This window comes from Callospermophilus lateralis, chromosome 15 (assembly GCF_048772815.1).
Source record: "Callospermophilus lateralis isolate mCalLat2 chromosome 15, mCalLat2.hap1, whole genome shotgun sequence".
NCBI classification, from domain to species: Eukaryota; Metazoa; Chordata; class Mammalia; order Rodentia; family Sciuridae; genus Callospermophilus; species Callospermophilus lateralis.
The window spans coordinates 64,589,062-64,614,191 of record NC_135319.1 but is presented as its reverse complement, the minus strand read 5'-3'; the positions used below and the strand labels follow the sequence as shown (position 1 = coordinate 64,614,191).

At 47.6% G+C, this 25,130-nt stretch overlaps 1 protein-coding gene across 1 annotated transcript in view; it reads left to right on the top strand.

The window, feature by feature from the left end:
* The window catches only part of Rrp12 (ribosomal RNA processing 12 homolog), a 33,320-nt gene extending 18,953 nt beyond the window's left edge, over positions 1-14,367 (top strand). Inside the window, exons 16-34 of the mRNA XM_076834669.1 lie at positions 76-140; positions 229-391; positions 859-1,013; positions 1,243-1,310; positions 1,874-1,967; positions 2,866-3,024; positions 3,164-3,244; positions 3,452-3,557; positions 3,747-3,854; positions 4,567-4,724; positions 6,093-6,184; positions 6,352-6,510; positions 6,630-6,805; positions 7,031-7,156; positions 8,540-8,589; positions 10,991-11,057; positions 12,714-12,781; positions 13,091-13,173; positions 13,861-14,367. Coding sequence (XP_076690784.1) covers positions 76-140; positions 229-391; positions 859-1,013; positions 1,243-1,310; positions 1,874-1,967; positions 2,866-3,024; positions 3,164-3,244; positions 3,452-3,557; positions 3,747-3,854; positions 4,567-4,724; positions 6,093-6,184; positions 6,352-6,510; positions 6,630-6,805; positions 7,031-7,156; positions 8,540-8,589; positions 10,991-11,057; positions 12,714-12,781; positions 13,091-13,173; positions 13,861-13,963 — 2,081 coding nt within the window. The 3' untranslated portion in view covers positions 13,964-14,367. The remainder of the gene's footprint in view (positions 1-75; positions 141-228; positions 392-858; positions 1,014-1,242; positions 1,311-1,873; positions 1,968-2,865; positions 3,025-3,163; positions 3,245-3,451; positions 3,558-3,746; positions 3,855-4,566; positions 4,725-6,092; positions 6,185-6,351; positions 6,511-6,629; positions 6,806-7,030; positions 7,157-8,539; positions 8,590-10,990; positions 11,058-12,713; positions 12,782-13,090; positions 13,174-13,860) is intronic.
* Positions 14,368-25,130: the final 10,763 nt, after the last annotated feature.

The following is a 25,130-nucleotide window of genomic DNA, read 5'->3' as shown; positions in this document are numbered from 1 at the left end:
CTGAGCCTTTGGTTTTGGTCAAATGAGGCCATGATGGTGCCCAGGTTCACACTGTGTCTTTTTCACATATTCCAGCAATGGAGCTGGCCCAGGCAGGCAGCACCGTGGAGTCCAGGATCTATGACACACTCCAGTGGCAGGTAAGGGTCAGTGGGGGGAGGCATGGGGAGGAGAGCACAGGGGCATGGGTTGTTAGTGTTATTCTCTCCTTTATTATTTCCTTCTCAGATCTGGACCCTATTGCCTGGGTTTTGCACAAGGCCCACGGACGTGGCTGCCTCCTTCAAAGGTTTGGCAAGAACACTAGGCACAGCCATCAGTGAGCGCCCGGACTTGAGAGTCACTGTGTGCCAGGCCCTGCGCACCCTCATCACTAAGGGCTGTGAGGCAGGTATATGTGGGCTCCAGTGGTGGGGTGGGCACTGGTGAGAGGGTGGCAGGTGTCCCTGGCCCCATCTCCTGGCCTGCAGTGGCTCATTTGACAGACATAATTGCAGAAACTAACATTCTGTGCTAACTTCTGTGTTGCTGCTTTTGCTGCTGCTCTTGAGACGCACAGAGTTAGTTAGTAGGAGGCCCTTGCTCATTCACCTCTGCTCCCAGGGTGTAACACCTGCTGCAGAATCATGGTCAGCATCACAGGCCCCTGTGTAGGAGCTACACAGGAACCCAGACCATTTCGGCATCTGCTCTCTTTTCCTGGCCTTAGCCTATCCTGGCACAGAAAACTTCAAACCCACTGCTTCCAAATCCTGCCACAAGATCCCCTGAACAGATACCTCTGGGCTGCAACCCCAGTGGCTACTGAAGTAGGGTCAGCTCATGTTCCTTCACTGCAAACCTTGGTCCTTCTGCCAGAGGCTGACCGTGCTGAAGTGAGCCGCTTTGCCAAGAACTTTCTGCCAATCCTCTTTAACCTGTATGGGCAGCCTACTGCAGCCGAGGACACGCCAGCCCCTCGCCGGGCCGTGCTGGAAACCATCAAAACCTACCTCACCATAACTGAGTCTCAGGTGTGCTGGTGGGGGAGTGGGAGAAATGTTCTCAGGTGAGCATCATTGGGTTGGACAAGTTGGAAAAGATGAGTCCCCACCTACCAAAGTCACATGGGTCTCTGCCATCTGGAAGATGGAACCACATACAGCTCATGTGGCTTGGGTTGTGCCTGAGGCTCCTAAATGGTGGGGAAGTAGCTCTGGGACCTGCTGCTACTGCTCCTTTCTTTTTCTCTGGTTCTGCTAGTTGGTGAATGGTTTCCTGGAGAAAGCCAGTGAGAAGGTGCTTGACCCTGCCAGCTCTGACTTCACCAGGTAATGTTTTCAGGTTTCCCCACTTGAACTGGGCAGCCCAGGGAGCTAGAGCGGCATATGGCAGAAACCCTATGGATCCACTGTGAAATTCTTTGGGGAAATCTTAAGATATTGAATGCCCCAGCTATACTGAGAGGTTGGACAGTTCCTTTTTCCTGAGAGGCCCTTTTGCTTGCAAGGGAAAAACAAGGACCCTGGAAATAACACTGCCTGCGTTCAATTCCCAGTTCTACCACTTACGGGTTGTGTGGCCTTGTCAGATGATTTACCCACTCTTTGTTTCTGAGTTCTGATCTGTAAAGTGGGCATGATGATAGTATCTGCTGTTGGATACTTTTTGAGGTTTCAAGGAGTTGGCATTTATAAAGCACCAGAGCTATGACTGGTATATTGTGAATGCTTGATTAGGTGCTAGTGTTGATTATTGCTCACAAGTTCCTTAAAGACCCCCTGTCCTCACCCTGACTTCTCCCACGTTCTCGTAACCAGAACATAAGAACACTGATAGCTTACCTCTTCTCCAGCTTCACTTATATTCTTTTTTTGTCTCCTATTTTGAGCAGATTGTCTGTTCTGGACCTGGTTGTGGCCTTGGCTCCTCATGCTGATGAAGCTGCCATCAGCAAGCTATACTCTACCATCCGGCCCTACCTAGAGGTAAGCCCCACACAAGCTCATCTGTGGGGAGATGGGGCTTCAGAAGGTGTTTCTGTCTTTATTCTTCAGCCTTTGCTCCTTGCCCAGATCAGTCTAGTCTGCTGTTTTCTACAGTGGCTTCGCCTTGTACTCTGTCCTGTCCATCTATCAGTGTAGGTGCCAAGGCAACTGAATTGCAACGTCTTCAGCTAAGGTGTCTTTTGTAGAACAGGCCGTGCTCCTTTGCCTGCTCACTCACTAGGCCCATCTTGGCCTGGGCTGACCTTTATCCCTTCCAGTTCTCCACACCCTTATCCCACTGCAGCCTCATGTGGCTGCTTTAAGAGTCCCAAATAGAGCAGGTGCCACATGCACCTTTGCATATGCTGGTTCCTTCACCCTGTGACTGACCACCATTCAGAACTCAGATCAACGGTGCTATTCTGAAAGCTGTCCCCACTGCTAAAGTTTAATAGCAGTTAGGATGAAAAGTGTCTTGGGATGGAACATGAAGGTGGACATAAAGATCCATGTCAGGGTTGCTCCCTGGTATCTCAGGAACAGTGGGAGTCAGTGGGTCGGAGGAGAGCAGTGCTGCTCCAGCTAGAAAAAGTAGCAGGCCACAGGCTGTGCTGCTAGAATGTGCGTCATTTAGAGGTGGTGAGTGGAATAACTTTGCCACCCACTGTCCCCATGCCCAGCATAGGAATTAGCCACTGGTGGAATATGGAACGTGTCCATATTTCACCAGACCTCTTGTCAGACTTCATGAGCTCCAGACTAGATGGGTAGGACTAGCTTCTTCTCTGAGTTCCCTCAAGTGCAAGCCACAGTGGACACTCTGGGAATGTCACTGTAAGGAGGGGTGGATACAAGTCTCCTTCCTCATCTGTCCCTGTCCTCCATGCACTGACTACAGAGCAAGGCCCATGGGATTCAGAAGAAGGCCTACCGTGTGCTGGAGGAGGTCTGTGCTAGCCCCCAGGGACCCGGGGCCCGTTTTGTGCAGACCCACCTGGATGAGCTGAAGAAGACTTTGTTGGACTCACTGCGGAGCACGTCCTCTCCCGCCAAGAGGGTGAGGGTGCTGGTCTGCCAGCTCTGCCAAGGGAGGACGGGTTATTTCCTGGGAGGACACTGGGAGAGGAGCCACTGGAGACGTTTGCAGGCTGTGGGCTGGCACAGAGGGGCTCCTGACTGTTGTCCCCTGCCCACAGCCTCGTTTGAAGTGCCTCATACATATTGTGAAGAAATTGTCATCTGAGCATGAGGAGTTCATCACTGCCCTTGTCCCAGAGGTGAGGTGTGGGAGGGGTATATGTGCATTTGGTGGGTTTCCTAAAGGATGGTCCCCAATAGCCTGTCATAATATGGGCAGGGCAGTGAATGTGGGCTCAATTTGCTACCTGGGCACATGGGTGCCTTTATTTGCCCCTATACTCTGGGCAACCCACCCCAGGGTGGCTGACTCAGAGGATATGTGCTAATGGGACTGTCGTGGCCAGGTGATTCTATGCACCAAGGAGGTGTCGGTGGGTGCTCGGAAGAATGCTTTCGCCCTGTTGGTGGAGATGGGCCATGCTTTCCTGCGGTTCGGCTCTAACCAGGAAGGTGAGGCTTGGGTGATGCTAATCAGGGGGATTCTTTGCTTGTAGTAGGATGGGTAAGTTTCCCTCAGAACCGCTGTCAAAGGGAACACGCGGAGCAAGCTCCCTGCCCTGCCCTGCTCTGTCCCAGGCAGGCTGCTCCTCTCTTTGGAGGCCCTGTCCTCATGTGACTCATTCTAGTTTTTGCCCCCAGAGGCTCTACAGCGCTACCTTATCCTGATCTACCCTGGCCTGGTGGGCCCAGTGACCATGGTTAGCTGCAGCATCCTGGCCCTGACCCACCTCCTTTTTGAGTTTAAAGGTAAATATTTACTTCCTTGAAGGCTTGGGAAGCCCTTAAGGTAGGAAGGTGTTCTAGGACAGGGTGGCTACGAGAATGGGGAAACATTCCAGAGAGCAGTAAGGAGGTACCTCCTGCCTCCCTATCTCCTTTCTCACATAGCTCTGCCTTCTCCCCTGGTGGGTATGCTGAGGCTGCCTCCTCACACCTGCCCCAGCATGAAACAGTGTGGCTCTGCTACTCTGCGTCCCCTGTTAGTTGTGAATAGGATAGAGTAGGCAAACTTCCAGTTTTTAGTTCTGCTCCTGGCTCCTGCCAGCCATGTAAAGTGATGAAAAACTTTACTAACCTATTGGAACCTCCATTTTAAAAAAATAATAATAATAATTTTTTAGTTGTAGATGGACACAATACCTTTTATTTTATTTATTTATTTTCATGTGGTGCTGAGGATCAAGCCCAGGGTCTCACATGTGCTAGGTGAGCACTTTACTACTGAGCTATGACCCCAGCCCTAGAATCTCCATTTTTTATCTTGAGTTACCCACCATAGGTGACTAAAGGGTACAAGGGCACTCCATAGAATGTGATTAGAACTGCCAGGCACACAAAAATCTCCAAATGTTTGCTTCTACTAAGTTTTGACTTGGCAAGGGCAGGTAGAGCTGTCCTTGGGCAGACTTAGGTCCAGGTGGGGTCCTGGTATCTCCTGACAGTGGTCTCTTCATCTCAGGGATGATGGGGACTAGCACAATAGAGCAGTTGCTGGAGAATGTGTGCCTACTGCTGGCCTCCCGTACTCGTGATGTGGTCAAGTCTGCACTGGGCTTCATCAAGGTGGCCGTGGTGGTCATGGATGTGGTGCACCTGGCCAAGCATGTGCAGCTAGTGGTAAGGATCCCTTTCCCACAGAGGGTGGCAATGTCCTTTAGGGTGTCATGCTAGCCTTAAGGCTATCAAATTAAAAACTTTCTCTTTAGCCCTAGCTTTGTGCAGAAGCAGGTCAGTAAGCAGCCCTGGAAGGGACTTGGTATGGAAGTGCCAACTTGGTAAAGGCAAGGGAGGGGCACAATGCCCAGTTTGCCTTTTACCTGTGTCCTCCATGGAAGCTACTGCTCTGCAGAGCAAAGACCAATGGGTAGAGCCAACCCCTCCTCATACAGATGAGGAAACAGGCCAGAGATTTCCAGGGTCACAATCTCAGGACTCAGACTCTGGTCTCTGCCTCTGCAAGGCCACTTGTCTTTTTTAATTTTTTTTTTTTTTTTTTTATATATACATGTGTGTGTGCTATATTTTTTTAAACTGGGCTTTGAACCCAGGGGTGCTTTACTACTGAGCTATGTTCCCAGCTCTTTTTATTTTTTGAGATAGGATCTTGCTAAGTTTCCAGTCTGGCTTCAAACTTGCAATCCTTCTGAAGATCCTCCCAAGTATTTGGGATTATAGGTGTGGGCCATCATGCCCAGCTCGATTCCCAGTTTGGAAAAGTTCCTTAGCACAACCCTGCTGGGGCACGTGCTAGGTTGCAGAAAGGTCCGAAGGACCCTTTGTTAGTGGGTAACTGACTTGTCCTGCCCAGGGGGAGCCTACCCAGGCTTGCAGCAAGCTGGGACAGAGCTCTAACCCATTGCACCCACTGCCCAGTTTCTCCCATCCAGTTGAGTCATTAGACTGCCAGGTCCTTCTTAGCTATCTTTGGGTCTGGTTATGATGTTAGGCAAAGTGGGCTCCATGGGCTCTACAAGTAAGACTCCTGCCCCTGTGGCCACTCAGCAGCCATGTAACACTGATCTTTGGTTTCCTCATCTATAAATTGGGAGTCATAACATCTGTTCCATTGTGTTGTAAAGAGTCAGAGAACGTATGTAGAGTGTAAGCACTGCTCAGAAAGGCTAGAGTCAGCCAGGCGTGGTGGTGCACACCTGTAATCAGGTGCTGAGAGACCGAGGCAGGAGGATTGTGAGTTTGAGGTCAGCCTGGGCAACTTAGTGAGACCCTTTTTCAAAAAAAGGACTTAAGCTGTCATCTTAGGAAGGGTGGTCAGGGATTGTGTTGTGAAGGGGGATTTATGGGAAAGATGGGGCTGCTCAGAGTTCTTGGAAGCACAATTGAACCAAGGGGTAAGCCAGGAAAGCTACTCAAACCTTCCCCTTTTAGCTGGACCTGGTTGCTTTGTCTCTGGTGTGGACATCAGTGAGAGGTGGGTGGGATGGAAGGCATAGCACCCTCCTGACACGCTGGTGCTCTGCCTGGTAGATGGAAGCCATTGGGAAACTTTCAGATGACATGCGCCGGCATTTCCGCATGAAGCTTCGGAACCTATTCACCAAGTTCATCCGCAAGTTTGGGTGTGTGCACTTGAATGGGGGTGGGGGTGGAGCAAGCCCGGAGTTGAGGATTTCTAGTCCCCCCAGGGACTGAAGGGAAGAAGAGTCCATGATCCCTGAATACCTCCTACCTCTCAGGAGTGCTCTCTGGCCAGTGCCTCTCTTTAGCCCTTCTTTGCCATTCTCAGGTTTGAATTGGTGAAGGGGCTGCTGCCTGAGGAGTACCACAAAGTCCTGGTAAATATCCGGAAAGCTGAGACCCGTGCCAAGAGGCACCGTGCCTTGAGCCAGGCTGCTGAGGAGGAGGAAGAAGAGAAGGAGGAGCCTGCCCAGAGTAAAGGTGACAGGTAAGATCATGGTGGGGTCCTGGGGACCTGGTTTCCTCCAGCCCAGAGTGTCCAGGCATTGCCCAGTTGACCCCTGCATCTCCAGGGAGTGCTCTGACTTGGGGCTTCTCTATCCTTAGCATTGAGGAGATTTTGGCTGACTCAGAAGATGAGGAGGACAATGAGGAGGAAGAAAGAGGCTGGGGCAAGGAGCAGCGGAAGCTGGCACGACAGAGGAGCCGGGCATGGCTGAAGGAGGGAGGAGGGGATGAGCCTCTCAACTTCCTGGATCCCAAGGTGGCCCAGCGAGTCCTTGGTAAGAAAGAAGTGGCTGGCCCATGAGCTTAGTGGGTCCTTGCTGGGTTTGCCCTAGTGCTGCATTCCTGGTGGGTGGGCAGGGGCTACCTTCTGTGATAGGCTAGTGGATAGAAGCTGAGAGGCTTCCAGTTGGGAGCATAGACCTGGCGTGTTGGTTCTAAGGAGGGTGCCAGTGGGTTAGGACTGGGTTTCCTCCTCCTCATGCCAAATTCTGCCATACCAGCCACACAGCCTGGGCCTGGCCGGAGCAAGAAGAAGGACCATGGCTTCAAGGTGAGCGCTGATGGCCGGCTGATCATACGGGACGAGGAAGGTGATGACAAGGTGGAAGAAGAGGACACCACTAAAGGTGGGGCCACATGCCCATCCTGGGAATGCAGCTGCTTCTGGCCCAGGCCAGGGCTGCTCTTGTTAATTCGTTCAATCACTTGATGTTCATCTACCTTTCCATGCAGTGATCATTTGTTAAGGAAGCATTGGTAAACACACGAGAGCCAGGCGTAGTGGTGCATGCCTGTTATCCCATCACCTTGGGAGACTGAGGCCGAAGGATTTTAAGTTCAAGGCCAGCCTTGGTGACTTAGTAAGACCCTGTCCACAAGAATAAAAAGTAAAAATGGCTGGGCATGTAGCTCAATGGTAGAGTTCTTGTCAAGTGTGTGTGAGACCCAGGGTTCTATCCCCAGCACTGAAAAAATAAATTCTACCTTTGAGATGCTTTGGTTCCCATGGCTGAGCTACAGGCTCTTGACTCACTTGCCCTAATAATTGGCACTTGCAGGGCTTCCCCTGCACCTCACTTGCCAGCTGTGTGTCTATAGACACTTATTTAACATCTCAGCTTGTATGTCCTTACTCCAAATGGGCATGATGCCAATATCTACTTCACAGGGTTGTTGGGAAGATGAAGTTATAGAATATATACAGTACGTGCGTGTTTCTGTAGCTGGTCTTCTGCTCCCCTCTCATTCCTTTATTCTCCTGTCCTCTTGGTCCCTGGCTATTCCTGATGCTAAGGAAGTCCCTTTCTGCCTTTCTACTTTTCCAAAGCCTCCCCACTCTTTAGGATTCAGCTCAGGTTCTCGCCCTATCTTTAGCATCTAGTCACAGGGTGTGTTTATTTTTTTGGTTATTTCTTGACTTTGCCTGAATCTCTTTCACCTCCAAATGGTTGGCTTCATACTTCTTTATGTGCCCACGGGGGAAAGAAGATTTTCAAGCTGGGAACAGTGGAGCATGCAGCTATCGGACAGGCTGACTGAAGGAGATTTTAAGTGGGAAACTAGTCTAAGCTATCCTGTCTGAAAATTAAAAATAAAAAGGGGTAGGGGTATAACTCAGTGATAGAGTGCCCCTGGGTTCAGTCCCTAGTACTAAAAAACAAAAAAAAACAGACTCTCAGGAAAATGAAGCAGTCCTATCAAAGTGGAGCATGTGTGGGTCTGGGCAGTCTCTCCAGGAAACCTAGGACTTTCTTTGTTCTCAAAAAAAAAAAAAAGCTGTATTCACTTCTAAAGTTGGGTCACTACTCCTTCAGGAGCCATCATCCCTGCAGCCTAGGATGGGAAAAAGGGGAGCAGTGTTCAGAGGTCTTATCTCCCTTAAAAGGACAGGTCTGGGGAAGGCAGTTTTCTGGGGTTGGAGTTGGTACCCCTCATCCTGGTGAGCCAGGAGGAAAGGGTGAGTTGGGGGTGCCCTGAGTGTTCACAGGGCTGTCTTCTTTTGATGTCAGGTGAGGATGAAGAGATGGCTGACCTGATGGAGGATGCAAGCGTCAGAAGTGTGAGTAGTTGCTGTTTTCAGAGGGCCTCAGACCTCAGCTTGGGCCCCACAGCTTCACCCCTGTCCCCTGGGGATATTGTGCCTGCTCTGCTCCTCAAATACTCAGTGGGTCCTCAAGGTTTGGATGCCTTGAAGCACCCCCATGTGACCTTCAGCATTGGCTGGTTGTCCTGCTGAAGAAAAAATGGCTCTGCATCTGTGAATAGCATGTGCTCTGCAGCCTGCAAGGGGAGTGGTGGCCCAGGCTCCAAGGGCAGACACCATTTCTGGAAACATGCTGGAGAGGTGTCCTCGTCTTTGTCCTTCCAGACTATGTCCAGCTCATCCAGCCCCCCTGGGCATCATTTTAGGCTGTAGCTGCCTAGTTGGGGGTGCAATAGTACTGGAGCTAAAGAGGAAGGCTCTGGGGTCACATCTTGGCCTCAGGCTAACCTTTCCAAGCCCCAGTTCCTGGCCTGTAAAATGGGATTCTAAGTAGACCACCTCATAGAATTACTGGGACATTGTGATCAAATTGAGCATGTAAAGTACATTTTTGACCTGTGGTAAACTTCCCCAGTTTCCCCACATACCTTCCCAGTGCCCTCTGTCTGCCTCTTCCCAAGGAGCTACTAAGTGTTGAAACAGTGCAGATTACTGTTTGGAAAACTGTGTGAAAACCAAGCAAAGAAACTCTGGTATCAGAGAGTGACTAAGGATCTTAGAAGACTCTGATGTAGGAGGGCTTGATGACCTGTGATCTCAGGTACTTAGGAGACATAGGCAGGAGAATTACAAGTTTGAGGCCAACTTGGGCAACTTAGAACCTATCTCAAAATAAAAAGGGCTGGGGATATAGCTCAGTGGTAGACCCTTGCCTAGCATGTTCAATTCCCAGTGCTGGAAGGGAAAAAAAGAAGAAAAGAAAAAAAACGAAGGCCCCTCATGCAGAAAGCCCCTCTGGGTGCTCTGGAGCAGTAGTATATTGCTTCTGCTTAAAAACTCTCCCTGCCTCCTCCTGAGCCTGTTTCAGTGTGGCATATCTCCCTCACCTGGGAGTTCTTCCCTTCCCTGGTCCAAGATCTGGCCTTCCATGGCACGTTCAGCCACCATCTGGTTTTATTTTCCAGGCAGCAGTAGTAGCCTGCAAATGAGTATGTCCCTGACCCCAGACTGCCTGGGCTCAAATCCAGGTTTCTCTGTGATGTGCTTGGCATATGGTGAAGTTAAGTCAGACACAGCTCTTCTTTATAATCATTACTCATTTTTCTTGGAAATCTTGATCTGTCAAGGCTTCCCTGATTCCTTCAGCATGTCCTGTAGTTCCTCAGTAGCCTACTCGTTCCTGGCCAATGGAATGAGGATGGCCCATGAGCAGGGCAGGATTGGGGCATCTTGTCTTGAGATGACAAGATGACAACTCCTGCACTGACAATCCAGTAGTTTTCTTGTGCCATTACTGAGTTCTTCTCCCTCCAAAGTTGTGGGAGCCTGATGTGCTGGGGTGCCAGTAGTGGCCTCAGTGGAAGGCCAGTGGGATGGGCTGGCTGGCCTTGTCTTTATGTCAGCTGAACCACAAATCATTTCAGGCATCATTCTCCCCAGAGAAGCCTGAGTCACACTTCCTTGGAACACTTTTCTTTCTCCACTAGGTATCCGCTGTGCTGGGCTTCGGCCAGTGCAACTGGTGCCCTGTGCTCAGACACAGCCTGTGTGCTCCAACCTGTTCCTTCTGGTCCCTCTACCTGGCACCCCTGGCCTTGGAGCTTACATGCCTTTGGAGTCTGCAGTTTTGTCAGGCTTCCAGTGGGCAGCATAGCCCCAGACTGGCCTTCCTCCCTGCGCAGCCCTAATGCAGCCCTGGGCGGGTGTTCATCGCCTGCTATAGAGTATAATTGGATGACTCCATGTGTCCTTGTTATTGGCTCATAACTGCTAGGACTCTAATGTTGAGGGACTATAGCGACTAGCTTGGGCAGGGGTCTCCCACTGGAACTGGGTCCTGTTCCCCATGTCCCTGGGCCTGGCACTGAGTGAAGGATCAGTGCACTAGTAACTAGTGAGAAAGTTTGAGTGGAGTTTGTGAGAATTGAAGAGCTGGTGAAGGCCTTCCCTCCAGAGAGGTCTAGGACCTCATTTTCCCTGTTAGGAAATAAGGGGCTGGGCTGACTTTAGGGTGCCAGATGGATACCCGTGTTCCTGGGGTGGAGTTTAATGTGGAGAGGCAGGCCTGCGGTCAGGACAAGGACTAGAGCCTCACTGTGTAACCTGCCCTTAGGGCCTTTGTTTCCTTATCTGTAAGTAGAGGATGGAGGGACACTCATGTTCAACGTAGGTTGCTGCTGCCAGTACTGATGTCATTAGTGAACATGTTATGTCCCTTTTTACTGACTTCCTGCTTGTTACCTTTGTTTTTTTATAGAAGAAGAGGCGTAAACAGCAGAAAGAGTCTGAGGAAGAGGAGCTGGAGATGCCCCCTCAGTACCAAGGTGAGGTTTCCACTTCTTTGTCTTGGGGCACTGATTCCTGTCATCTACACCAGGCAGAGGAGTGGCAGGGAGGGATGCAGAGCCCTGAGTTTGCATAGCCGGTTTGTACTCAGTTGGCACCAACATAGATTAGCTGACAGGACTGGGCTGGGCAGGAATAGGGAGTCAAGGATGAAAAGGCTGTGCACGTAACCCCCACTCTTCCTGAGGCCAGTGCTGCCCACCCACCCAGGCCTTTCTTGTCCAGCCCTGACTCAGGCCAGGTCCAGGTTGACAGGACTTGGGTAGATTAGTGTTGGGCCTGGCCCTTCCTGTGTTCCCTTCTATGTTTGTCTCTGAGGCCCAGGTTAACCCCCAGAGAAGCTACTAGAAATGCCAAGGTGACTTCTCAGCTTTCTTCCTTCCAAGGTGCCCCTGCAGGGCCCTGCCCCAAAGCCCTTGCACCAGAGCCCTTGCTGTACATGTAAAGGCCAGGGGCTCTTTGGGAAGACTTTTATTCTAAGAGTGGTCCCATAGCACCCTGACCCTGGTGGAGAATCTTGTGACTCCTCTTCTGTCCCCACAAGCTGAGGCGCAGCTTACCTACTGTGCACTGAGATAATGTGATGGGGACAGGAAGCAGTACCAGTCAATGGGGCAGGAGGATTCAGGTCAGCTGCTGCTTAGCTGTATGACCTTGGTCCAGTCACACTGCCTTTCTGTCTCATCTGTAAAAAAAGGATTCATGTTAATCTTCTCAGAGAGTCCTCTGGAGTTGGCATTGTAGAATTCCATCTCTGATTAAAGTCTAAGCTGAAAATGAGCTGACCTTAGACAAGACCCTGATTTCTAATCTCTGTTCAATGGGATTAATATCTGCCTTTGATTCTCAGAGTACAGGTATGAGCCCAAATGAGAAAAGAGTGGGGAATCTTTGTGGGGTTTTTTTGTGTGTGTGTGGGGGGGGGGGAGGTGGTACTGGGAAGGGTACCAGTGATTGATCTCAGGGGCACTCGGATCACTGAGCCACATTCCAGCCCTATTTTGTATTTTATTTAGAGATGGGGTCTCACTGAGTTGCTTAGGACCTCGCATTTGCTGAGGCTGGCTTTGAATTCACAATCCTGTCTTAGCCTCCCAAACCCCTGGGATTATAGGCATGCACCACTGCACCTAGCAAAAAGTAGGGAATCTTAAAATGAGCTGGGTGGCAGAGCTGAGGGTTGAACCTTGGTGCACTGACCACAAACCCTATGTTCAGGGGGATGACTCTACTGAGGATGTAGCTCCGCAGTCAAGCACTCGCCTAGCATCCTAAAGCCCTGTGTTCAGTCCCCAATAGCACAAAAATAAATAAATAAAAATCAAATTATTCTAAAATAATTGGAGCAGGTATAACTTTGGAGAATGTGGGTCATTTTGTGTTTGTCGGGAATACCAGAAATCATTAGTAGGCCTCTAGGGATTCTGGGTCAGTCTGAAGAGCCTAGTGGTCTGTCAAGTCTCTCTGTAGATGCTCCCTTAAGGGAGGACTTTGCCCTTGCTTGGTAAGGATAGAGTTGAGTTCCTCACCTATGCTCATCTACTCTCCAGCAGCCCTCTGAGAAGGGGTCCCTTGTCCCCCAGAAGGGTGCTACCCTTGCTGTGCCTGACTTGTAGTCTTTATTCTCCCCACAGCCGGAGGCTCTGGCATTCATCGCCCCGTGGGCAAGAAAGCCATTCCTGGGGCTGAATACAAGTCCAAGGTAATGGCTGCAGGTGGGGTCTCCTGTTAATGAATGGGTGCCAGGGAGGGCGAGAAGGAGCTATGCCCATCACTGTCCTCAAGAGGCACTTTTGTAGAACCAGACAGGCCAAGGAAGAAGGGGCACACCCATGTCTTGTTGGCCTCTGAACTTGGGGGCCTTGGTAAATGGCTTTCAGGGCCACAGGAGCTCTTTGGTGCCATCCAAAGCAGAGAATGAAGAAAAGGGAGGTCATAGGCCTATGAAGTCAGTATGGGGAGCATTGGGAACCCCACACTCCCAACTGACTCTGTTTCTCTGGATAAGCAGAAGGCAAAGGGTGATGTGAAGAAGAAGGGTCGGCTGGATCCCTATGCCTACATCCCCCTCAACAGAAACAAGCTCAACCGCAGGTATGGTGGTGTGGGGCAGGGCAGGGCATTCCGTGTTCAGAGCGCGCCCTCTTCTCACTGAATTATCAACTCAGTTGTTCAGTTCTTCCAGAATTTTTTTTTAGCACGTACCTGAAGTAGTTGGTATCTAGTTGTATGTGGCTTTTTTAAACATGATTTTGCAATTCAGAGATTTTCTTGTATATATGTATTTTATGTGCTCGTCATTTCTATAATAGCTCTGGGTAATTGCTTTTCTAATCCCCTTGTTGGGAAATGAGAATCATTTCCACTTTGGGCGTTAAATAGGGTTCTTTGAGTTAAGTGTGAGAGCCATACAAGATGCCATGTAGGAATACTTGGCAAATGCATGTTACTCGTAAACAGGGTTCTAAACTTCAGTATGCTGGCTTAAAGTCAACCTTTAGAAAGAAGGATGGGTGGATAGAGTGAACTTTGTCCTTTTTGTCCATTTGAGGAACAGTGAGGGGAGGACTGTTCCAGGTGGGATTGTGCCAGAGAGGAACAGCCTGGGCAGAACACATGCCATGTAGAAACTGGGGTTGCATAGGGTTGCCCCAGTTTATGTGCTGCCCACCCTGGCAGCCCCCTTCTTCCTGTCTCTGCTGGTGCTGGGGGTGGTCATCATTTGACATTAAGAGGAGATGAATCCACCTGTTAAGACCCTTCTCCTCCTTGTCCCTGCAGGAAGAAGGTGAAGCTACAGGGACAATTTAAAGGTCTGGTGAAAGCTGCCCAGAGGGGGTCCCAGTTGGGACACAAACTCCGCAGAAAGGATCGCAGGCCCTGAAGCTCCAGTGCCCCTAAGCTGCTCTGTGGTCCATCCTGAGGCCCCTTTTCAGTTCCCACGCTGCTTGACATCAGCTCCAAGTGCTCAGAATTGGCACAACCTGGACTCAGAATGACTTTTTGGAACCAGGGCTTGGCTCCCAGAAACACCCAGGATTTTGGAAGTTCCAAATGTAAACTGTTCTTTAGGGACATCCCCAGTTCCTGGGGATGAGACTGTGACCTCAATGCCTCAGAGTAGGCCTCACAAAGCAGTGCTTCCTGCCATAGTGACAATGAGCAGCTGAGCAGTGATCTTTTCCTCCAGTTGCTCATAGACACATGACAGCCTCAGCCTGGCCATGATCTGCCTGTGTGAGATCTGCTGTGATTAGGCGCAGAATAAATGTGCATCACTGTGTTTTAGCCCCGACACTGTTGTATAACCTTCCCTACTCCAGGGGTAAGGACATATCTGGTTACTGACTGCAGTGACTTGATCCCTTTCCTATGCAACTCCCAACATGTAGTCCAAGGCATAATTTTGCTCTGCCCATAGGTCAGGCCTTGCAACTTGTCCAGGAGTACCAGTGGCCAGAGGACTCCCTAGTTGCACTTTACAATCCCCATCAAAAAGTGACGTTTAGTGGGTAGGAGGGGAAGTGCATTCTTGTGGCTGGACCCTAGAACTGTGGTCGAGTACAAGGGATTGGAACAGAAGGGAGATAGTACCTGAGAGCTATTAGAGCTGCAGCTTTGGCTGCATCTGGGCACAAGGCTCTGCCAGCATTTTTGTCCATTGATTCAAGTGTTTTGCGCCCCTCCATGTGCCCAAAGCAACTTGGTTTATCCATCTCCCTGTTCCCACACATCTGTTTTCCCAGATCCTGTTGTGGTGCTGTGTGATTCCCACTAGTCCAGCTTTTGTTGGTCTGATGCAGACCTTCTGTGCTTGAGGTCACTTATCGCATAGGCCCAGGGTCCTCATTTTTTTTTGTACTGGGGATTGAAACCAGAAGTGCTTTACCGCTGAGCTACATCCCCAATTCTTTCTATTTTTTTTATTTTGGGCATTTTATCACTGAGTTACTGAGGGCCTCACTAAATTTCTGAGGCTGGCTTTGAACTTGCAATCCTTTTGCTTCAGCCTCACAAATTGCTGGGGTTATAGGTGTGTGTCACTGTGCCTGGCAGCCCAAGGTCCCCTTGGGTATGCTTTGCAACATCAACAAGAAGCAAAGTACTATCGGGCTTTTCCTATGCTCTAATGAGGAATATGCTTTGTCCCCTGACACTTGATCTGTGAGTTTTTCTGGCTTATTCTCCTTGTGAGATGAGACCATACACACATTCCTTGATAATTTCCATTCTGATTTAATGCCTTTGGTTCCAGTAATGCTTCCAAGAGGTGCTAGGTATCTCTTAGTAGCATGTCCCTTGATATATTTTATTCATTTTCCAAGATGTGAGTCTTAACTGGACCCAGTACCCCCAAAGACCTCCTGATGGTCTTGGGCTGAGAATCAGAGGAATCACACTTCTCCCAGAGATGGCACTATTTGCATGCTTTGTTAATAGAATTCTGAGATTGGAGAGTAAGCAGGAAAAAAGGTCAAAAGAGGTGAACATTGTGGGGCATGGTGGCACACACCTCTAATCTTGACTCAGGAGGCTGAGGCAGGAGGATTATGAGTTCATGGCCAGCTTCAAAGCAATTTAGTGAGTCCCTAAGTGGCTTAGTGAGACCCTGTCTCAAAAAATAAGCTGGGTATGTGGTCAGCAGTTTAGTGCCCCTGGGTTCAATCCCCTCTACCAAAAAAGAAGTGACCACTAAGGATTTGCAAAGGTGATCTAACTATGACCGCTGTTAGTGTACCCTTATACATAAGGTGTGTCAAATTAAGCCAGCCCCAGTTTTTTCCTATTTATGTCCTTTCTCAGGTAATGAAGCGTACTAGGAAGCCTCATGAAGTGGGGACAGATATGAGCCAATTGTCCAGTATTGACGTCATTAAGAAAGGAAGTTTGAAGCTGGCCTGCTTATTATAACTTATTTCCCAAGAAGCTTTGTTGTCTTTCAAAGGTGGGAGAGGCAGGTGACCTAGAAAGGTTGGTATTAGTGATGTGCCTGACTCCATATTCTTCTGGAAGTAGACTTTAAATTATTTTGCTGCAGAGGCAAAAATTAATCTGCCCCAGAAACTTCAAGTGCTCAAAACGTATTGCAAAAGTCAATGCTGCTTTTGGGTCACCAGTAGGAGTGAAGGGGGATCTTAGGAGTGTTCATCAACACAAGAGTCATTTAGTTTCAGGGCAAAAAGAAAACTTGAGAGCTTCCACTAAGATCCAGATTTACTGTTTTATGTTTTTTGTGATGTCAGACTGTTGAGGCTTTTCTGGGTCTACCTATCATTTGTTCATTCTCCGATAACAGATTACATCTTGCCTGGTTACCAAAAAGGCCAAGGTGGTCAGGCACTAGGGATTGGCAAAGGCAGACTGAGTGTGCCCCTGTCATGACACTTCTGAACATGGGCAAGTCAGGTTAGGCCAGTCCTCACCCTTCCCTGTTCCCTTGTGGTTGTGGCAGAGGTTTGGTGGTGACTGTCCTGGAGGTTCACTATTACCAGTGGTCATCTTACTAGGTCCTCAGTCTTGCAGTCCGATAGCCAAGGGAGGATTTTTTTTTTTTTTTTAAAGAGGGAATTTTTTAATATTTATTTTTTAGTTTTCGGTGGACACAACATCTTTATTTTATTTTTATGTGGTGCTGAGGATCGAACCCAACACCCAGGTGAGCGCATTACCACTTGAGCCACATTCCCAGCCCAGGGTGTTTTTTTCCTGTATTATTTACAACACATGAGAAAATTGTTTATGATGTTTCAATAGCCTCTGAAAACAGAGGCTATTGAAACATCCTCAGGGTCCTTTCCCAAAAGCTTCCCTTTTGGTTGCTTATGTTTTTTCAAAAGATAATCTAAAAAATTAAATGTCTTCTAATTTTGCTATAAAAGCAATAAATATTCACAGAATATTTAGAAAAGTCAGAAAAATAAAAGGGGGCCTAGATTCTGTCCACCATTTTTTTCTATATAGGGCCTATTTTTGAATATAAAAATATAGTTTTAAAGTTTATTTTCTAAATTTGTACTTGACTATAACAGTTTTTTACCCTACCTATGTAAACAGTTCATAAATATAATTTTCAATGGCCCAGTTTAAAGTGTCTGCCCAAGGGACATAGCTCAGTTTATTTATAAAAGATCTTTGAGTTCAAAAGTATGTCGCTCCTTGCTTACGCAGGAATTTAAAGCCATCACTAGATGCTAGATCATGGGCAAGCAATATTTAGAAAATGACATGATGAATACTCCTTGTTCTATTTTTGATATACATTATGATGAATAAAAAAATGACTGTACTCCAGAAAATAACCCTGATTTGGGACAATCTAAGTTGGTTTGCCATTTCCTGAAATCATGCTTAATGTAGCTTCTACCATTAGAAACAGTTACCGTGTTGTTAAGAGAACAGCCGAGTCATCCAAGGCCAGGTCCACAGTGGCAGGTTTCCTATTCCCATCCCAGGTTCCACTGACTGATCATAGAAACACTAGAACAGGATTTTGAGGCTGTGGCCAATCAGCAAATATGAAGATGTAGGCAGAGGGTTCAGTGGCTTGCCACCACATACTTACTGCAGAGCCCTGTGAGTCTAAAACCAGGATCAGGTTCAGAGGCAAACCCAGACCAAGGGGCCTACTCAAAATTGCATTTTATTAATTTGTAATGAGAACTATAACTGCCCAAGATACTCGGCGACTGTTCAGGAAATATTTTACCTTGCATTGGAAATCAAAAACTATTGTAGTATAAAATGGGACAAAGGGAGTTCTACAAGTGATATATTAATAATGTAATTGAGAAGGGACAGTTTTGTCTCCCTGGGGATTTCCTAGACATTGGGCCCGTTCTCACTGCAGCCTACTGGGGCTACCATTTGTGCTCCAGAGCAGGCAGATCCTTCCTCTCTGGTGTTTCATAGACTCTTTGCAGCCACTTTCCTGCTGCAGAGAAGCTTTTCTGAGATTTAATTAGGCCCCTGCTTCCTTCACATGCAGGCATGCCTGGATTGAATTTCCAAGCACAGCTCTTCCGGCTCTCACCAGGGAGACAGCATGTTCCCTCTGGAGCCTTGTTCAGATAACTAATCCTGTCCATCATGTGTGCACTTGAAGGGTTTAACTTCCAGAGGGCAACATGATTTCCAAATTCCAGGGATGTCACCCTGAAGACCCATATGTACTAATTACAGAGCTGATCATTTAAAGTCACAATTTCAGAGAGGATCTGAGGCCCGGCTGGTGGGCAGATGGTTTTGTGAATGGTGCCAGGAATAGGCTATGCAGGCCTCGTGAATCCTCTGCAAGTTCTGCCAGCTCTTGAAGTCTTGCTTTTAACCAGAACTGTGTTTACAACATAGATGTTGGACTTGAGGCCACAGAGCCTGAGTTATATACACAGTAGATAACCTGAGACCAACCCTTAGTTGTAAATATACTCATAAAAATGACAAGGCACAGTATAGCCCCAAGCAGATTTTACACAGCATGTGTATCAATTGGATCATTGCCCCGTAATTCTTATCTAAAAATGTTTTCTTAATCATTCCAGCAGCAAATCCAACTTGCTTACAGTAAGCAAGCAGACTACTAAGGCAAACAGTCATTCATAAAGTAGCAAAGGTGATATCCAGTATTTTAAGGATAATTCTTCCCCGCCCACATGAGGATTGTCAGATGGTCACATGCGTCCTCTTCCTCAGAACCTTGCACAGGGGTCTGGGGTCTGCTGTGACCGTGGGCAGTCACACCTGATCTGCACTGCCAGATCCCAGTCTCATGCGCAGATACGGTGGCAGTTGCAGCCTAAGCTCCCACAGAGCTCTTTAGTTTGCCCAAGGCATTTGCACCACTTTCTCTTTCAATATGACAGTAATATCTGATTGTGGTTATCATTCGGATTCCCAGCCAAAGACAGAGAGGATGAGTGGTTTGGGCAGAGTCATACAGGTAGCATAAAGTGGCACCCACGCCCCCAAAGTTCCAGTTTCCACTGTGCAATGCCCTGGCATCACTGTGAATTTCCATATGCTGCATGAGGTTGGGACACCAGTGTCTGCTCTCCTACCTGCTCATTACCTTGCAGGTGCTTTGCTCTGAAATCCCTACATTTCTGGGATGAAATCCAATTTTACAATTCTCTTTGTACAAGGTAAGAGGAGTGAGGAGTTGTGCTAGGGTTGAATTGTTGTTGATAAAACTTTATTTTCATTTATTTATACATGGTGCTAAGAATCAAACCCAGTGTCACACATGCTAGGCAAGCACTCTACCACCGAGCCACAACCCCAGCCCCCAGGGTTGACTTTTGACATGAAGGGTGGGGCAGAGCTGTGCTGGGCTGTGAGTTCCTCTTTTGCCTTCAAGGAGGGGATACAGTTGGCCTGTAATTTTCCTTTCTTTCCATCATTTTCTTCATCCACATTCCTTATTTTCTCTCCCTCTTTCATACACACACACATACATTTTTATTGTGAATTTATTCTGAGCAAAGGACTTCCAAAAAACATTTTGTGAGACATGGGAGATACTGTAATGAGCAATACAGAGAGGACACTTGCCTTGACAATATCTATAGAGGAGACACTCAAACAATAAAACCTAAGTAGAACAGTGCTACGAAAGTTTAGCACAGATGCCACTGGAGGACCTGAGCTGGACAAAGGGGCCGTGGAAGAAGGGCCTCCTGGCAAAGACCTGAAGGATGAGTAGGCTTTAGGGAGCCAAATAACCAAGGGTCCAGACTTCCCAAATACTGGAGCCTAAAGGTAACTGGTTGGAAGATGGGCTTGGGTTGGGCCTATTTCAAGCCTCCATTGCACACCAGGCTCACTATTTTTCTTAAATTGTATATTCATGTGTGTGTGGTTGCTGGTAGAGGGCTCCTCCACTTTGGAGCTTTGCTGTTGTAGGCAAAGAAGGGGAGAAGGAATGTCTCAGACTAAAGAAGAATATGTATAAAGGCCCTGCAGCAGAAAACCACTAGCTTCTTCAAGTAAATACCGGGAGGCCAGGGTTGCCCAAACAGGGTAGCAAGTAAGAAAATGAAGTGGCCAGGGCTGGTTTTCGTTCTCACACAGTCTTGGATTATCCCAACTCAAATTGGAGGATGGGCTGGGTAAGAGACTGACCTAATTCAATTTGGGCATTTTTGTTTATTTGTTTTTTTTTTTTTGGGGGGGGGGGTTGGGGGAGTACTGGGGATTGAACATGATACTCATATATCTACAGATATTTTATTTTTTTTAAATTTTGAGATAGTGTCTCAGTATGTTGCCCAGACTGGCCTTCAATTTGTAATCATCCTGCCTCAGCCTCCTGAGGTTGCTGAGATTACAGGTATGCACCCCGAAACCTACCTTGCCTTGGATATTTAAAGAATTAATGAAGTATGTGCAGAAAATAGGCTGTAGAGGGTCCACGGCAGCAACAGTGAGACTAGTTAGAATTTTTTTTTTTTTTTTTTTTTAGTGGTAGATGGACACAGTACTTTTATTTATTTTTATGTGGTACCAGGGATCAAACTCAGTGACACATATGGTAGGCAAGCACTCTACCACTGAGCCACAATCCCAGCCCCACTAGTTAGAATATTAATGTATTATTCAAGCAAAAGATAATGGTAACTTGGACCAGAGGCTTTATAGTAAGGTGCTGGGCAGCAGTTGGATTCTGGATATGTCTGTGGGATGTGAAAGGAAAGAAAGGAATCGGGATGACTCTTGGCCTGAGTAATGGGAATAATGCAGAGAGCGTTCACTGACAGAGCTGGGGGAGACTTCAGGCAAGTCAAGTAAATAGAGTGGGATATCAACAGGGGGATGATGTAGACAAAGAGGAGAACAACTCTAAGGCCCAGGCCTGGGACACTCCAAGAATAAAGGCCAGTAAAGGAGGAATAGCTCCTACGGTAGAAGAAATAAAACAAAACCAGGAGAATGTGGTACCCTGGAAGCTAGGTGAAAGTGACTTGTTAAGGAAAAGGGGTCGTGAAATTCATGGAACCTGATAAGAAGTCAAGTAAGATGATTATTGGTCTTAGGGACAAGGGAATTTCGTGAACTTGGCAGTTCAGTCCAAACTTCTCTCTGAAGTTCATTTAAAGAGAAGTGGGATTATATATATTTAAAAAGACAGTGTTGGGGTGTAGCTGTGTGGTAGAGGGCTTGCCTAGCATATGCAAGGCCCTGGGTAAAATCCCCAGCACTAAAAAACGAATAAATAAACAAAAGACAACACTTAAAAGCAACAAAGAGCTAATAGAAGGCAGGTAATGCACAGCTATTGGGGAGGCTGAGGCATGAGAGTTCAGCACCAGCCTGGACAAATTAACAAGATCCTATCTCAAAATAGAGTTCTGGGTATGAAGCTTAGTAGCAAATGGCTTGCAGAGCAAACGTGAGGCCCTGAGTTCAGTCCCTAGTAATCATAAAACAATAACAAACCTAGCAGAACAGTGAGGTATTGCCCAACTGAGACTAGAAAGGAGAGATGAGGCCCACAAGAGAGGGGCAGGCATGATGGTATAGACCTGAAATCCTGGCTACTCAGGTGGCTGAGGCAGAAGGATTGCAAGTTCGAGGCCAGCCTGGGCAATTTAGTGAGACCGTGTCCTAAAGTTTAACATATAAAGGGTGGGGATATATTGCTGCGTGGTAGAGCACTTGCCTAGCATGCCCAAGGCCCTGGGTTCATCCCAGCACCACCACTACTGCCATCACAACAGAGGAACTTTTGTCTAAGTGGTGGTGGTACAAATAATTTAGAATCAGTTGTAAGACTGAAATGCACTTTTGGTGGCCTCAAGTGGCTAAGGGAATGAATGTTAGAGTTTGGGAACTAACAGGAGTGGAGACCCAAACATTTTAAACATACACACACCCTCCTTAGGTCAGGGCCCTCCCTAGTGTTCTACAATCTAGAAGTTAGGAGTAAGATGAGTGTTTTAGACTGTCTTGAGAACCATGATCATGTCATCTGGGGTGACCCAGGGAATCTTGAGGCTAGAACTCAGACAAAGTTGGTTCTGAACTGCTAGTATTCCCATGTGCCTAGCAGAGACAGACAGATCCTCTATGGAGGATGGCAACACCATTCTGGGTCCCTCATTATTTCTACAAATATGATATCTTGTCATGAAAGATAACTGGCCAGAGCCAGGCACAGTGACACACACCTGTAATCCCAGGGACTTGAGAGGGTGAGTAGGAGGATCCCAAGTTCAAGGTCAGCCTCAGCAATTTAGCAAGACTCTTGCCTCATAATAAAAAGTAAAAATGACTGGAAGTGTAGCTTAGGGGTAAAGCCCCCCCCCCCCTTAATTTCCTAGTACTAAACAAATAAATAAATAGCCCTATTAAGGACAGTAAAACATGAGCAAGAAAAAACAGAAAAACCAAAGAACAGGCTCACACTATGTTATTGTTCATATCCCTTTTCTTTTTGTGGTACTGGGGATTGAACCCAGGGGTGTTCTGCCACTGAGCTATAACCCCAGTTCTTTATTTTTAAATTTTGAGACAGGGTCTCTGTAAGTGACCCAGTCTGGCCTTGAAGTTGCCCAGGTTTGCTTGGAACTGGGGATCCTCCTGACTCAGCCTTTTGAGATGCTGGCATCACAGGTGGCTGCACGGGCCAGTGCATCTCCTTTTCAACAGTGATCATTTCTTGGCTGCTTCCCCAGCATCCATTCTGTACTTTTCCCTTCCTAGCACTCTCCACGCAGGGTGTAACGCAGCACTGGTGAGGCTGACCCTGCACTGGCTCTCGGAGGACTGCATGTGAGCTATCTACGAAGTCTAATGGCAAATCACAGCCCTTTTGAAAAAGATGCTGTTACACAGACTGCATGTTTTGAATTAGGAAGCGTGTTCCCATAATAACTGCTGCATTGAGGTTAACTAGCTACAGGATAAAACCAATGCCGTGAAGAACTGAAAAGAACCCAGGTCTTTGGGGGCATTTTTTGTTTTGGTAGTGGGAATTGAATCCAGGAGTGCTTTACCACTGAGCTACATCTCCAGGTCTTTATTTTATTTTTAAATTTTGAGACAGGGTCTTGCTAATCTGCTGAAGGTCTCACTTAATTGCTGAGGCTGACCTCAAACTTATGATCCTCCTGCCTCAGCCTCCCAGGTTGCTGGGATTACAGGCATGCACCACTGCACCATGCTTGATATTTCCTTTTCTTATTGGTCATTTTAAAATAATGGCTTTATTGAGAGAGAACTCACACTCCTGCACACTAGCCAAGTGTTTTACTGCTGAGCTACACCCTCTAGTCCCAAACTCACTGTTTTAAGTGAACAATTTATTATTAATATATTCACAATGGTGCACAACAATCATCACTATCTGAACCAAGAACACTTCTATCACACATATGTATCCATTAGCTAGTCATTCCTCATCCTTTACTCTCCTTTCCCTCCAGCTCCTGGCAATTAGTTTCTGTTTCTATAGCTTTGTCCACTGTGGACTTTTCACATAAATAAAATCATACACATGGTCTTTTGTGCCTGGCTTTGTTCACTTAGCATAATATTTCAAGTTTGACACAAGCATAATCAGTAATTCATCCCTTTTTACAGCTGAATAATATTCCATTTTATTACATACTCTTTTTTGTGAATCAGTTCATCTGTAGATAGACCACTGAGTTGCTTCCACTTTTTGGCTATGGTGAGTAACGCTGCTATGAACACAGATGTACAATATTTAAGGCGCTGTTTTCAATTCTCTTAGGCAAATACTCAGAAGGAGGATTGCTGGATTAGATGGTAATTCTTTTTTTTTTTTTAAAGAGAGAGAGAGAGAGAATTTTTTAATATTTATTTTTTAGTTCTCAGCGGACATAACATCTTTGTATGGGGTGCTGAGGATCGAACCCCGGGCCGCATGCATGCCAGGTGAGCGCGCTACCACTTGAGCCACATCCCCAGCCCAAGATGGTAATTCTGTTTCATATTTTTGAACTTGCAGTCACTGCTGCAGTGTAGTGTTATACTATTTAAGGACGCTTGGCCCCAAGTTTCTATCTGACATTTCTGCAGGCTGTTTACCTTTTAAAGAAAGGATTTTCCTTTTGGGCAGAAACCCTGGAAACAATATGTTTTAAAATGGTTTTATTTGCAAAGAGACAAGAAAGGCCCTGGTAAGGACGCAGGCTTACAGGAGCGGAACCCACCTGCAGCGGGTGGGAGGGTGCTCCTTGCCCATTCACTTCTTTGGCCTCCTTTGCTCTTCCTATGCTGCGGGCTCTCCAGGCAGAGGGCTTACCAGCAGGCTTAGCGGCCACTGAAGCACTGGTCAGAGTCAGAAAAGTGGGTCTGTCCTTCAGCCTCCTGCTCCCAAGTCAACTCCCTTCCTCCAGAGAGCCAGGAAGTGCTTTGGAGAAGTAGATAATGCTTTCCTCAATGCTATGGTTTTAATGTGTCTCCCCAAATTTCACATATTGGAAATTTGCCCCCCAGTACACCAGTGTTGAGAGATGGGCTTTTGGGAGGTGACTGGGTCATGAGGGCTCTGATCAAGAGAGTGGCTTGCTCTGTCTGGCCATGGGATGGCCTCTGCCATGTTAGGATGCAGCAGGAAGCCCCCCTCACCAGATGCTGAGCAGTTGCCAGAGCCATGCACTTGGACTTCCCAGCCTCCAGAATCACGAGCTAAATTTATAAGTCATTGTTTATAAGTTATCTGTCTCTAGTGTTTTGTTTATAACACCAGAAAATGGACTCAGAAGTTGGGTATGGTGGTGCAGGCCTGTAATCCCAGCAGCTCGGGAGGCTGAGGCAGGAGGATGGTGAGTTCAAAGCCAGCCTCAGCAAAAGTGAGGCACTAAGCAACTCAGTGAGACCCTGCCTCTAATAAAATACAAAATAGGGCTGGGATGTGGCTCAGTGGTCGAGTGCCCCTGAGTTCAATCCAGGTATCAAACAAACAAACAAAAAACCCGTGGTGGGAACCAGGGGTAAGTCTCTGTGGTCCAGGGAGTGAGTGTGTAGCAGGCACAAAGAAGCCCTGTGTCTCCCTCCCCCAGCACTGCAAAATGACCAAACCAAAAAAC